The 12,558-nt window shown below is 39.2% G+C and overlaps 1 protein-coding gene across 2 annotated transcripts in view; it reads right to left on the bottom strand.

Moving 5' to 3' along the window:
• CPED1 (cadherin-like and PC-esterase domain containing 1) overlaps positions 1–12,558 on the bottom strand; it is a 144,965-nt gene that overhangs the window by 60,225 nt on the left and 72,182 nt on the right. For both annotated transcript variants that reach the window (XM_014963915.1, XM_014963916.1), the window contains 2 exons: positions 12,206–12,392; positions 10,781–10,949 (listed from right to left, as the gene is read on the bottom strand). In XM_014963915.1, the coding sequence (XP_014819401.1) occupies positions 10,781–10,949; positions 12,206–12,392 (356 nt within the window). The remainder of the gene's footprint in view (positions 1–10,780; positions 10,950–12,205; positions 12,393–12,558) is intronic.

The raw sequence follows: 12,558 nt of genomic DNA, 5'->3' as shown, positions 1-12,558 counted from the left end.
AATCAAGAACACTGATTTCCTTATTTGCCTCTTGAACTTTAAGAAAGGAAGCTGGATTCTGACTTTCCACAATTTTTCACAGATGAAACTATGAAAGATGTATGGCTCTGTGATATAGGTGCAACTACTTCTGACTTCTACATTTTTCCAGTCCACAAAACATGCTATTGCTCAAGCATCTAAAGAAGGGTGAGCATTTCCTGTTTTATCAGGGACAGGCCCAGAATGCAAGAACTGCTCCATATTGTTATAAAACCTTTAGATCTCAGTTTTGTTTCAAGTATTCAGTGAGACATGGGATTATCCAATTTCCCGGCCTTCGTGTGGCAGCCTGAGTAAGATACCCATTCTTGGTGCCACAGCATCCTTAGCTCTTTCAATGAGAACAAAAATGGTCAAACCTCTATGCCAGAAACTCACAGCAGGATTTCAGTTATGTCCCGTCCTCTCTACCAACATAATGCTCCAGAAAAACGATCTGAATTTCAAATATGCATTGTGAGCCAGAAGAGGTGATAGCCTTTATGCAGTGCAGCAATAAATCACTTTAAGCTCCATTGTTCTATTGTGCCATATGGCTGGCTTGCAGAACTACCCTTTTTGCTTTTATTTTACCAAATCACAAGATTACCATTAAAAGACAGGACAAATTACTCTGAAGAGTTATGGAGTAATTATTATGACTTATTAGTCTTCCCCTTGTATCATCTCCATAACAGCATATACCCTCTACCTCACATCACAGCTTTCTAATGGCAAAATGTTACCAACAATTTCCACCAGTATCAAAAGCTGAGAGGATCAAAACACAGCTATTATTTCTGGAGATGTGATGGTAGGCAAGCTTTCTTTTCTGCAGACTCATTTTTTTGACCCCACATGCTAACAAAATAAGTCCAGTTAGGTCAGACCCAAAGTACAGTGAAGTCAGTTGGATTCTTGTCCCTTTTCAAAGGGCTTGGATTAAGGATATTTTTCTCTTCTTTTACTATTATACACATCACAAAAATTGGTACAGAAGTTGTTACTAAATCCAAATGACAGTCAGAACTGGAAGGGCTGAGGTGTACTTGCACAACTGTGTACTAGGCAACATGCAACTTTTGTGTGCCTTAAACTTGGCTTTAGACAGTTTTACCATGCACAGCTCATGATGTGTCTACGAGCGAGACAGAAAATCTTGCAGACAGAATAAGTTCAGGTACTAGAAAGCATGACACCACATTAACATGGAGCCCGAGTGCCACGCAGCACTGGCACCTTCTGTGTTACCTATACTTGCACCAGCTTGCCCACGGCCAGCACAAGTAGCTCCACAGCACTCTACTGTCACGTCAGCAATTTAACAAATGCCACAATTCACAAAAAAATGTAACTGAGGCACCACAGAGCCCTGGTGTGTCACACAAAGCTATTGAAATTTAACCTTATAACAATAACTTTTGCTCCAGTACAAACTGCAATGACCATTCATTAAAAAAAAACACAGATGCATGCGCAACATATGTTTTGCAAATACTTTGCCCATATGCATGTACTGATTTGTCTGTGACTTATAAAATGACAGTCTGATCACCTGATCATGATTGTAACACCTTGTGTGCTGTCATACAGTGCAAGTTATTTCTAATTAATGAACTTTCTCTCCATGAATCAGGCACATTGACAGAATGCAAACACTGACACTGCTATTTACCCAAAACATAAGCTAAATATTTCAGCGAGGCTTCAAAAACTTTGGATGACCTTTTCTTCCTCCCCACACCCTTCTATTATTCTACTTTAAGCGTGTCATTGCAATTCCTGAAGCTGGTAAAGGAGAACTGCCTAACTCCTGCTTTGCAGTTCTCATACTCACGTGGCTCATTCAAAGATTTGTAAGGCTTTACACTTATACTGAGTAGTTAATTCTTATATCCTTATATTGCACAGTTAGAAATGGAAGTATGGAAAAACTATGGGCTACACTCTGATTACACTAATTAAGTACAGTTACTGTGGGCAGTGCAAAGTCTGAAAGCAAGAGCTTGGCCCACATTGGTGAATGAGATAGCTTAAGCCAGGTTCCCTGTGGAATCAAGGAAAAACAACAGCTGTTAGAGCGTGACTAAGAATCCCCAAGTACATCCATCATCTGTTCCCCTCCAGAGATCTCAGGTGCCTTCATGAGGTGACATCACTAGTGCAGTGCACAGGGTACATCTCAAGAGCCCCCGGCTCAGGGCTGCACGCTCAGAGCTGCCTCTGCCCGCCCAGGGTCTGGCTCCAGCAGTGGCCTCCTGCAGGCAGGGGCAGCCACAAGGAAGCAACCCTTCTGTGGGTAGTCAGGCTAGGTCAGGATTCTCCCCAAGCACTCAGCCTCTAGGCTGGTCTCATGCTGAGGTGATTTGAGCTTGTGGCTCCCTCTTTTCCCTCCATCTATCAAGCTGTACCCCTCCTGCCCAAGCTGGGCCACAATGCACGGAGGAATCACCCTGAAGGGCAGGGAGAGGAAACAAGAGTAAACACAAAAAAGTCTATGCTACATGGAGTCTTCTGCAGAAGTTACTGCTACCAGTTCTCTAGCAAATGTAATTGATTCCAGTGGTGTTACCAGGCCTGTATTATACTGAAATAATCCAAAATAAGAGCAAAAATAGAAGCACAAGCAAAAATAAATTCTAAATATGTGGGATGATTGCCTGATAACTCAGTGCAAACAAAAACCCCATAGCTAACAAGAATGATATAAAACCAGCTTTTCTGATAAGCTTTTCCAGACAACAGTATCCTCCCAGGAACTGAATTGCTTACCCAGCATTTACTGTTGCCTGTCTCCTTTCACAGCCACCCACAATGGTTCACTGATATTATTTAAAAAGGCATTTCTGTCCTGTGGTTAAAGGCAAGGAATCAGAAAAACCTGGGCCTAGTCCAGTCTGTACTGGCAGTCCTTGATGGACTCAGAGATAGCACTGTATCTATAGAATCTGCATCCATAGCACTGCATCTGTCTTAGCATCTCCCCATCCTGCAGCACCCTAGGGAACAGGTATTGCAAGGCATCTGTCAGGCTTAAATGTCCTATTATACACCCCACCAGCACCACTGGAATCTTGTTCACCACTTGAAGTGACAGGGGTCATAATTTGACTCCCAATCATTTTGTAGTCATGCACTTAAGAATTTCAGCTTGGCTACTTCCTGGGCAGATCTTCACCTTCTGTATCTTTCATGTGTTGTGCACACCCATGTGGTGATATCAGTATGAAGGGGGGGAACAGCCTGAACACACAAAAAGATCACTGTCAGGGCACTAAGCTTTATCTTTTATGGTTTAGTTCCTCACATAATGATAAACTCATGACATTTTTCAATGGCAGGATAATAGCAGAATAACTGTTCAAGTCAAGAGTCACCTAACGGAGTGTCTAGGATGGCGGGGTGTTCCGAGTAAGACTCTGCTAAACTGCAAACACACCAACAAGGGAAAGGAAGGAGAGGAGATACTAAATTTTCCACTGGCAAGGTAGGAGGTGCTACAAACAACACTAGCTAGTGTCAATAAATTCAGTGGTGATTTAGAGTGATATATTTCCTGATTTAGGAAGATCTTAACTACAGGAGTGCTGCCTGAGGAAAGGGAGCATAGGAAAAATGAAGGCTGAAAGCGGCCTAAAAATTTCTACCTTTTCAGGGACTAATTATTCTAGCAACCTAATACTTTCTCTGGCTAACGATCATAAACAAAATTAGTTTGTTGGCATCATCTCAGTCATTATTGGCTTAAAACTGTTGAATCACTAAATCAGCATTCACATGGATTGTCTTAATGCACTGGCAGTAAGTTATCTGTCAGTGATCTGTGTAACACACCATTTCCCATGTACAATCCATCGTAACAATGACAAATGTAGCTGCTGCATGGAAACATCCGCTCTCTTCAGTCTCTGCCTCATACTTCTGGAGAGTTTTCCTGGAGGGTATCTGGTATTAATCTTGCATCACATGTTGAACAGGAAATGTAGCTATCTAGAGAAGATTAAGCACAACTAATATAAAATCAGGAGTGTAAGCAAAATGCAGTAAACTGGAAGACTATACACTTTTCTCCAGGCAGCTGGACCCAACATGGAACTGAGCCTCAAAGTTCGGACTTGGTAATGTGGCATCCCCAAAATGCTGGAGGGTATGATGACAGTCCTAGTCAGGCAAGGCCTACTGGAGATATGGGATGAAACTGTAAAGCAAACTTTCATTCCATGCTTAGAGAAAGAGATACCTAAGTAAAAGCACAGCCAAACTCATTCTTTTGCTGGTTCTTCCCACCTTATGTCTAGTTGTGCCCATTTTCTCTCGATGGCCTGTTCAGAGCCCGGCAGATGTCTGATGGTGAACAGTGACTGTGGGAACTCTTGATTAACAGATAATAGTGCAGACTGTGTATGAAATCAGCTGTGTAGGTGAGAGAAATGACTGTTTGATTTCTAGAGAAAACCCAGAGCATGACATTAATTCCCCCAAAGGACAGGTCTGTGCTCTGTTAATCTTTTGAGACCTTTCCTTAAAGCAGCAGAAACTGCCTGCTGATCAAGATACCAACCTAACAGCCACATCTCTGATGCTGAGATCCAAAAGGAGTTCAGAACAGCATAAATGTAAAGAAGATCTATCACGAAGCTTAATTGTTCCTCTGACTCATCTACAAAGCAATGCTTTAAATCGTCACAAAAGTCTTTGTTGTAATTAAGAAAATGTGGCAAGCCTTCTCTCCCCAATAGTGTAGATGTTGACAAAGCCAGAATATGCTGACTCCACAAAATATTTTGTTCTCAGATTGACACAGAAATTAACCCTCTACTTGCAAATTAGTTCAGTCCCTTTATCGTTAAATATTTTAAAACCCCCTTCAAATAGTTTTTAGGTTTTTTCTGAGCTGTTGTTTGGCCATGAGTACTTGGGAAAATTACTAACAATTTCAGCAGTTTTATGCAAGTGAATTCACTCACTAACATTGCCTGGCATATATAATGGAAGAGCATTTAGGCATATGTTTCTGTCAGGACAGATATACCATCACTGTAATTTGGAACTGCTCCTCTGAAATTAATTGAACTACGTTGACATACAGCAGTTGAAGATATAAGCCCTCACCTTTCTTTTTATGGCATTCTCTGTATACTCTCTAGCTCTCTAATCATTTTGTTGCTTTCATCTGAAATGCCTCCAATTTAACAATGTATTCAGTTTGCTACATATTTGCTCCCCAAGGTCATGTGAATACTGCTTTGTCTTTCCCTGTGAATGGGTTGCAGGCACACAAAAACCAAAATAATTTATGCTTTATTTTGTAGGTTAATAGCAATGCAAATGTACTTCAGGTGTTTTCTGTGTTTTCACCCATAAATCACTTCTACAATTTCTAAACATGAAGCTCCTGCTCATTTAAAACCAGGTGTCTGGGTTTTTTCTGCACGACTATAACTTTTCACTTGCGAGAGCTTTAAACCAATCTCCACGTGAATTTCTTTCACAAAGAAAGCAAAAGCTGCCTTTAACAGCACCCACTACCACTCTTCTGTGCTCAGCTGTTCACTCCTGCCCCTGCACCTACCCCTTCCCTTGTGTCCACAGAGATTGGGAACCTCATCCTAGAAACTAGTCCATTTAGGGGAAAAAAAAAAAAAAGAGTTCTCCCATCTAGTTCACGAGTAGCTGCAGGCAAGGAAAGGGAAGCTTAAGTTGGCATTGCTCCTGGAAAAAATTACTGTCATGCTATGCTCTCAACAGTGTTTCTGAAGAAAATTTAGAGTATAGACTTGAATATTTGAGATCTAATAATGAATGGGCTTTTTGCTTGTCCCAGCCACTCCCTCCTTGAAAACAGAGTTAGCATTCTGGACTGCACAATAGCTAAAATCTTAAACTTAACAGGTATCTCATTTGTGTCATAAAATATAATTTTCAAATTTTAATCTCTTTTCATCAAATAACCCTCTTTGAATCAAAATATCTGCTTTTGAAGAATGAATATGCTTTCCTTTACATTTTTTCCATAATCAGAAAGCTTTAAAAAAAAAACAGAAAAAGAAAAAAAAACAGGGACTCAAACTATTTTTGTTTTAAGATTGGGACATTTTTGTTGTTTTCTGAAAAATTCAAAACCACTGGAAAAATTCTCATCTGCTCAAGAGCTGAAAAGACTAAAGAATGCAATGCATGATTGCTCCTATAATGGATATTCTTTTATTCCTAGCTGCAAATAGGATAGAGTCTGGTTGCTGATAGAATGAGGCTGTATATTCACTTCCAGAGATGTTCTTTCTATGTGTTTGCAAGCAAGACACTCAAACCCAGAATTGTCAAGAAGGTCAGCTGCTGCTACAACAAGCACTTCAAAACCTCAGTCTGCACATGGCATCCTCAGTGTCCTAAGGACAGAAGAAATGGGTGGTCTGTGATGGGGATCACACTGAATCTAATGAAGCTAATGGCAAATACAGAAGAGACTAATATGTTTCAAGCCTTTCCTACTATAGGACAAGATCTTTGTTTCTCTACTAAGCTTTTTCTTTTAAAAAGTATTTAATATTTGCAAAGTTCTTTGAAATTTTTGCATGAAAACACTAAGCAAAGAGTTAATTCATGTTTCTGTAATTGAGAGTTTTTAATTGTACTGTATGATATGAAAGGCATTTCAACTATAATAGCATGGAGTTTAAAATGAAACAAAAATATTTTATTTTCCTTGGGAAATTTATAACTTCAGTTGAAAAAATATAAGTATTCTCTCTTTTCTCTCTCTTTTTTTTTTTTTTTTTTAAGGTTTCTTCCTTTCTAAAGGGTTTTCTCATCTCTACTCCTCAGACTATAGTAAAGTTAACTAAATTATTATATTAGGCCTAGGTCTTATTTGTTTTTTCACCAATGGAAGCTTAGCAGACAGAAAGAGAAATCCACACCTTGTTGTTGGCATCTTGTTGCCAGCTGCATTGAAGCCATTTGGTGTCATACCAATGAGATACTGTGCTGTACCAGTACTTCATTATTAGCTTTTTTGGACTTCTTATGCTATCTGAACTCTAGGAAATGAATATGATAAAAAGGTTTATAAAAATAAAAGAGATAATAGTACTTAAGAATAAGGTGCTTATAAAAATCAGGAAAGTTTTTAAAGCTGTTCTGCTGTAAGTCCATTCTCTCAGACCTGAGAAAGCTGTAGGACAGTCAAAACATCAGCCCACTGCACTGATTCTGGAAAGTGTTGCACAAAGAGAGGGATACACTGTACAGCTATAAAATATAATAATAGTTATCCATTAATCACAAAGCAAATGCAAAACCAGATAAATAACTGTATTACTAAAATACAAAAAAAACCCAAAACAAACTAAAACCCAACAAAAAACCTGAAACGTGGCAGCAGGACACTATAGGTACAAAAGCTCATGGTATCAGACAGGTTCCCTAAGCACATCATCAGTTACTTTCCATGATTGCAACTAGGCAAAGATTAACAATCAAAGACGCAGCATCCACACATTTCAAGTGAGGCACAGATAAATTTGTTTGCATTTTAAAGATAATGGACAGGGCAAGAATGAATAAAATATTTGTCCTTTATGACAGTGTGTACGTTGTCTGGAATATTTCACTCGAGGATAGTGCTGATACCCCTGTCTTATGAGCTCACTTGCTTTGTATTCTGCCTATCTTGGTATCACAGCTTCACAGGTGATAATGAAATGACACCACTTCTCTCAAGGACACTTAATTTGAATGTTGTCAATAACTGCACAAAATTAAGTTAAAGCACAAACCAATAACCTCTCCATCTGCAGTCCAAGCAATAGTGTGAGAATGCAGAACACACAATGAAAAACACCCAAAGCTGCTGAAGGTGCTATGGGGCTGCCACAGTTTATCCCCCACTAATTTGGTTTTAATAAGGATATTATAGCTGCTATCAAAAAGTAGAGAGGGATATATTTTTTCCCCTTCTAGGGGCTGCAAAGCTTGGAACCACACACCTCTTAACTCAATAGCTTTGAAATTAATCCAGGATTATTCAACTGCATGAGGATTGTTAGAAGACTGGAAACAGCATCCTGCACTCTGTCTTTTTATTGTAACCTTCCTTATAGTATCATCTTGCAGTGAAACCTGAATATCCTAATGGGATTAAACATAAAAGAAAGTCAGGAAAAAAAAATGCTGGATTAGAATTTTAACTGAAGCCTTCTGTGAGAAAGACCACACCACTGTCAGTGACCTTTCTCTCCCCATGTGTGATCCCAGTTGTGCCTAGTCGAGTGTCCAAAGGAGACTCCATCAGTTCACACTGTATTTATCCTTCTGCTCCTAAAACAGGTGTCTTGTTACTAAGAGAACAAGCATTCATGCCATTGCTCAGGGTGTGTTAACCCGCCCTGCAAAAGTGCATAATGTTCTCTGGTATGAAAAGCATAATTTAATGATACTATTTAAAACCTGAGTTTTGTATTGATAAAAACCATCACTTTAAGCAAATGGCAGTAATTTCTGTTCTAGGAAATAGGGAAAAGGTGAAAAAAAATGCAGGCTTTTGAGTGCTGTAGAATGCCATTTCTATCTCCAACTCCAGGCTTCATTTGTTTTCAATTGCACTCTCTGATAAGTTTGCCTTTAACATATCTAAAAACGTTAGTTTAGAATCTCATACTCTGTTTTCACAGCCCTCATTAGATACCACAAGAATGCTTTTCATCTCATTTTTACTCTAAACTCCTGAAGTCCTCCCTAGCTCTGAACAATTATATTAATTAGAGAGCAGTTATTCACAAATGAGCAGAAAACCAAGCTCAATCAAAAGAAACTTCTAAAACACTTTTCATTTTTATCATTCTAGATCTCTTTGCCTTCACAGGGCTTCAAAGACTCATACTCAGTCTCAAAAATGCTATCATAAAACATTAACAACAGTGTAAACTCTAGTGTGGGAGGATGTGTATGAGGTTGAATTCCTGTTCTTACACCCAGATATATGCCCCAAATTGGGCAACAAGAGGAGATTTCCTCACATTTTTCCAGCCAGTGTGTTTTTCTAGTAATATAACTCAAGCTCAACCTATTGCTGCTCTCCTTTTCATACTAATTCACACCTAAGTTGTCAGGCAAGTTGCTGTACACCTCCACTGAAATCTTAAGTATTATATGTTTTTACTCTTACTTGTTTCACTTTAGCAACTACTAGATCTAGTGCTGAGCCAGTACAAAGAGCAAGAAGATGGTTCTTGACCTTTTGAGCTCATAAGTCTAAGAGAAGAGACAAAGAACAAGCAGAGGGCCAGACAGCTCCATAATCAGGTAGTCAGATCAGCGGTCAGTAAGCTATGACTACCACATACATTTTCTCTGACAGTTCTGATTTGCAGATTGAGATAATTATTGTCAACATACAATTGGCTATCAACATTTATAATCTCTTTGGCTCCTGTTTTAAGCCCCAGTGTTTATTTCTCCACAAACATAAAAAAAATATCTGTCTTGATCTGTCCCATCACATAAAATGCTCTGCCTTCTCCCACCTTGGTCTCCCAATCTCTTCTGCACTATACAGAAAGAAACTGGAAAAGGGAAATAAGTTTTACAAAAAGGATACATTGATTTATAAAGATCTTCATAAAGATAAATAAAGATAGGATTATACGTTTCACATGAGCATGGACGACAATTTCAGCACTATGGTTTTGAAAATCCTGCTTCCTGGTTTCAGAATTAATTGTGATGAAATACATTCCTCCAGGATGCTCTAATATTTAGAATGAACCCACCAAACTTTTTAATCTGCCTAAACTTTTTGTCTGCCATAGACAAAAGCACTGCCCTTGATTATGATTTACCATATCATTTTTCTCTTTGAATTGACAGGCTTATCTTTGCCAAATGTACCAAGTACCAACATTTAGTCCTCAAACTTTGGAATCCAAAGAACTCTGCTCCAGCCTGTGTCCCAGGTTTTCTATCTTACAAAGAATATCTTTATCACCATAGCCTCACTAACTGAAAACTTCACTGCTCCTTTATTTCATTATCTTTATTGCAATATTGTGTCTAATTTAGCCTGAGCTTCCCTTCCCCAGCCTCTTTCTAGCCCTATCAGACAGACTCTCACCCTTTTTTTCATTCAAGAGACCCACTGCTTCCTAACGAGTATTATTTGTTAGGAGTGATTTATCTGCATTCCCAAACTTACATGTGGACAAATATGATGTAAACAATAATCACCCCTTCCTTGGATGGAATCATCCAAAGGATGTTTTTTTCCATTGTGTTTGTTGGTCTTCTATAACAAACCCTTTTGATTCACGACTTGTCTAGCAGCATTTGTCTTGAACATTGATAAACACACCGTCATCATAAATATATTTCCTGGTAAAAGGATTTCCATGTTTCAATGTCAGAGATAGATAGTTACAAAAACTGCAGTCTGCCTACTGCAAAATACAGAGGGACTGTTTTCTCACAAGCAAACAGCAGCTCTCTGATGGGTAAGGTTTTGGCTGACCAAAGTAAGGATTAATTAACCTGGAGCTCTCAAATACATGGAAACTCTAATTGGTACTTATCCTGAGCTTGCTTTTTATATCCAAATTGTTGTGTAAATGCTGTATTTCATACAATTATAGCATCAGATTCTAATCTCACCAAAACTGACTCTATACCATCTTTGGCCCATATACCCTAACTTATACCAAAGGATGAACAGAAACCAGTTAAATTCACTATTACTTTGTGTAGCAACAGAATATTGAGTCAATACCTGCACAAACCCACACATCATGTAGTCATCAAACAAAGGCAGGCTAGGTCGGTCCTCTCGATAAATGGTGATTTTGTAGCTGCTCACAACCTGAGGGCTGGGCTGTGAATCATCTGTTACAAGAACAACGATTTTGTTCAGTCCAAGGCCAAGGGGGTAGTTAGCAACACTGCAAGGCAAAACAGGAAAGAAGTGGAATAAACACTAAAGAAACAAATATTTACTCTATCTATGGCAGCTAAACTTTACTTGCTCCTTGAGGCTTCTATTTCTAACATCTTCCTTCTCTTACAAAATACATATGATTTTAAATAAGAAGCAGTGTAAAATAAGATTTGTAACAAATCACAGTTCTTTCAGGAAGACAAAATACTGACAGTGAAACAGTGAAAACAGCTTCAGTGGCAGCAGCACCTCAAATGCTTTGTTCAGCTTTGGGCACCTCACTACAGGAAAGACACTGAGGTGCTGGAGCATGTCCAGTGGAGGAGAATGAAGCTGGAGAAGGCTCTGGAGATCAAGTCTTATGAGGAGCAGCTGTGGGAACAGGGGTTGTTTAGCCTGGAGAAAAGGAGGCTGAGGGGAGACCTTATCGCTCTCTACAACTACATAAAAGTAGGTTGTAACAAGGTGGGTGTTGGTCTCTTCTCCCAAGTAACAAGCGATAGGATGAGAGGAAAAGGCCTCAAGTTGCAACAGGGGAGGATTATATTGGATATTGGGAAAAATTTCTTTACCAAAAGGGTTGTCAAGCATTGGAACAGGCTGCCCAGGGAAACGATTGAGTCACCAGCCCTGGAGGTATTTAAAAGAGGTGGTACCTGGGGACATGGTTTAGTGGTGGAGTTGGCAGTGTTGGACTCAATGACCTTAAGGGTCTTTTCTAACCTAAATGATTCTATGATTCTATAACAATCTCTTATAATTCTGATGAAAATGGATCATTCTGAATGAGTGAACTTGAACTTATTTCTTCTTTTTATCCCAGCTGCCCTACTCTGACCCACATAAGCAGACTGTTGGCCGAAGGACCAAGCACAGTGGAGCAGCAGCTTAGGCCACAGTGCAAAATCAAAGCTTGGATATGAAAGCTCAAATTCTTTGCTGTCTGCTGTGTGCAGTATAATAATGGTCTGTTCCAGCACAGCTTTGATGCTGTCAGTGTCTGCAGAAGCTGGGGGAGATAGTAGCAACTGTGCACTCCGTTAAACTAGGATTAATTATGGCTTGAGAACATACTACCGTTGCCTTCAGGACTTTGACAAAAAATACAAATAGCTGAGTGCTCAACTCCCTCTGACTTTCCTGTGACTAATCTATAGGCATTCTGTGCTTTTAGAAACACACCAAAAAATCTGTAATATTCTGACATATTTCCAAAGTTAAGGACAATTTTAGTTTTTACGCTCATTTTGTCATTCATACCTTGGACCTTTCTTCTCATCAAGGTGTACTTGGCATTGACAGTTAGAGGGTTCTGCTCCTATCTTCACTGTCACCATGTCAAATGGGACTTCCGCGTAGTATTCTTTGATCTTTGGGTTAAACTGAGGATTCAAGTCCAGCTGTGGACTGGTGAAGATCTGCCTGATATGAGATAGGGTATCTTTATCTGTTCCAAGAAGGCATCAAAGAAAAAACTGTGAAATGTATGAACATTTTTAAGTAACACGCAACTTCTGGCAGATGATTGATAACATGTACAGTGGCAAGATTTTTAATACCTGGTCACTCTGAGACTGATAATCCTGCTGCAAGGTCTTAATGGAGTTTGTATT

Source organism: Calidris pugnax, unplaced genomic scaffold (assembly GCF_001431845.1).
Source record: "Calidris pugnax isolate Ruff unplaced genomic scaffold, ASM143184v1 scaffold44, whole genome shotgun sequence".
NCBI lineage: Eukaryota > Metazoa > Chordata > Aves > Charadriiformes > Scolopacidae > Calidris > Calidris pugnax.
This window is presented reverse-complemented; position numbering and strand designations above follow the sequence as displayed.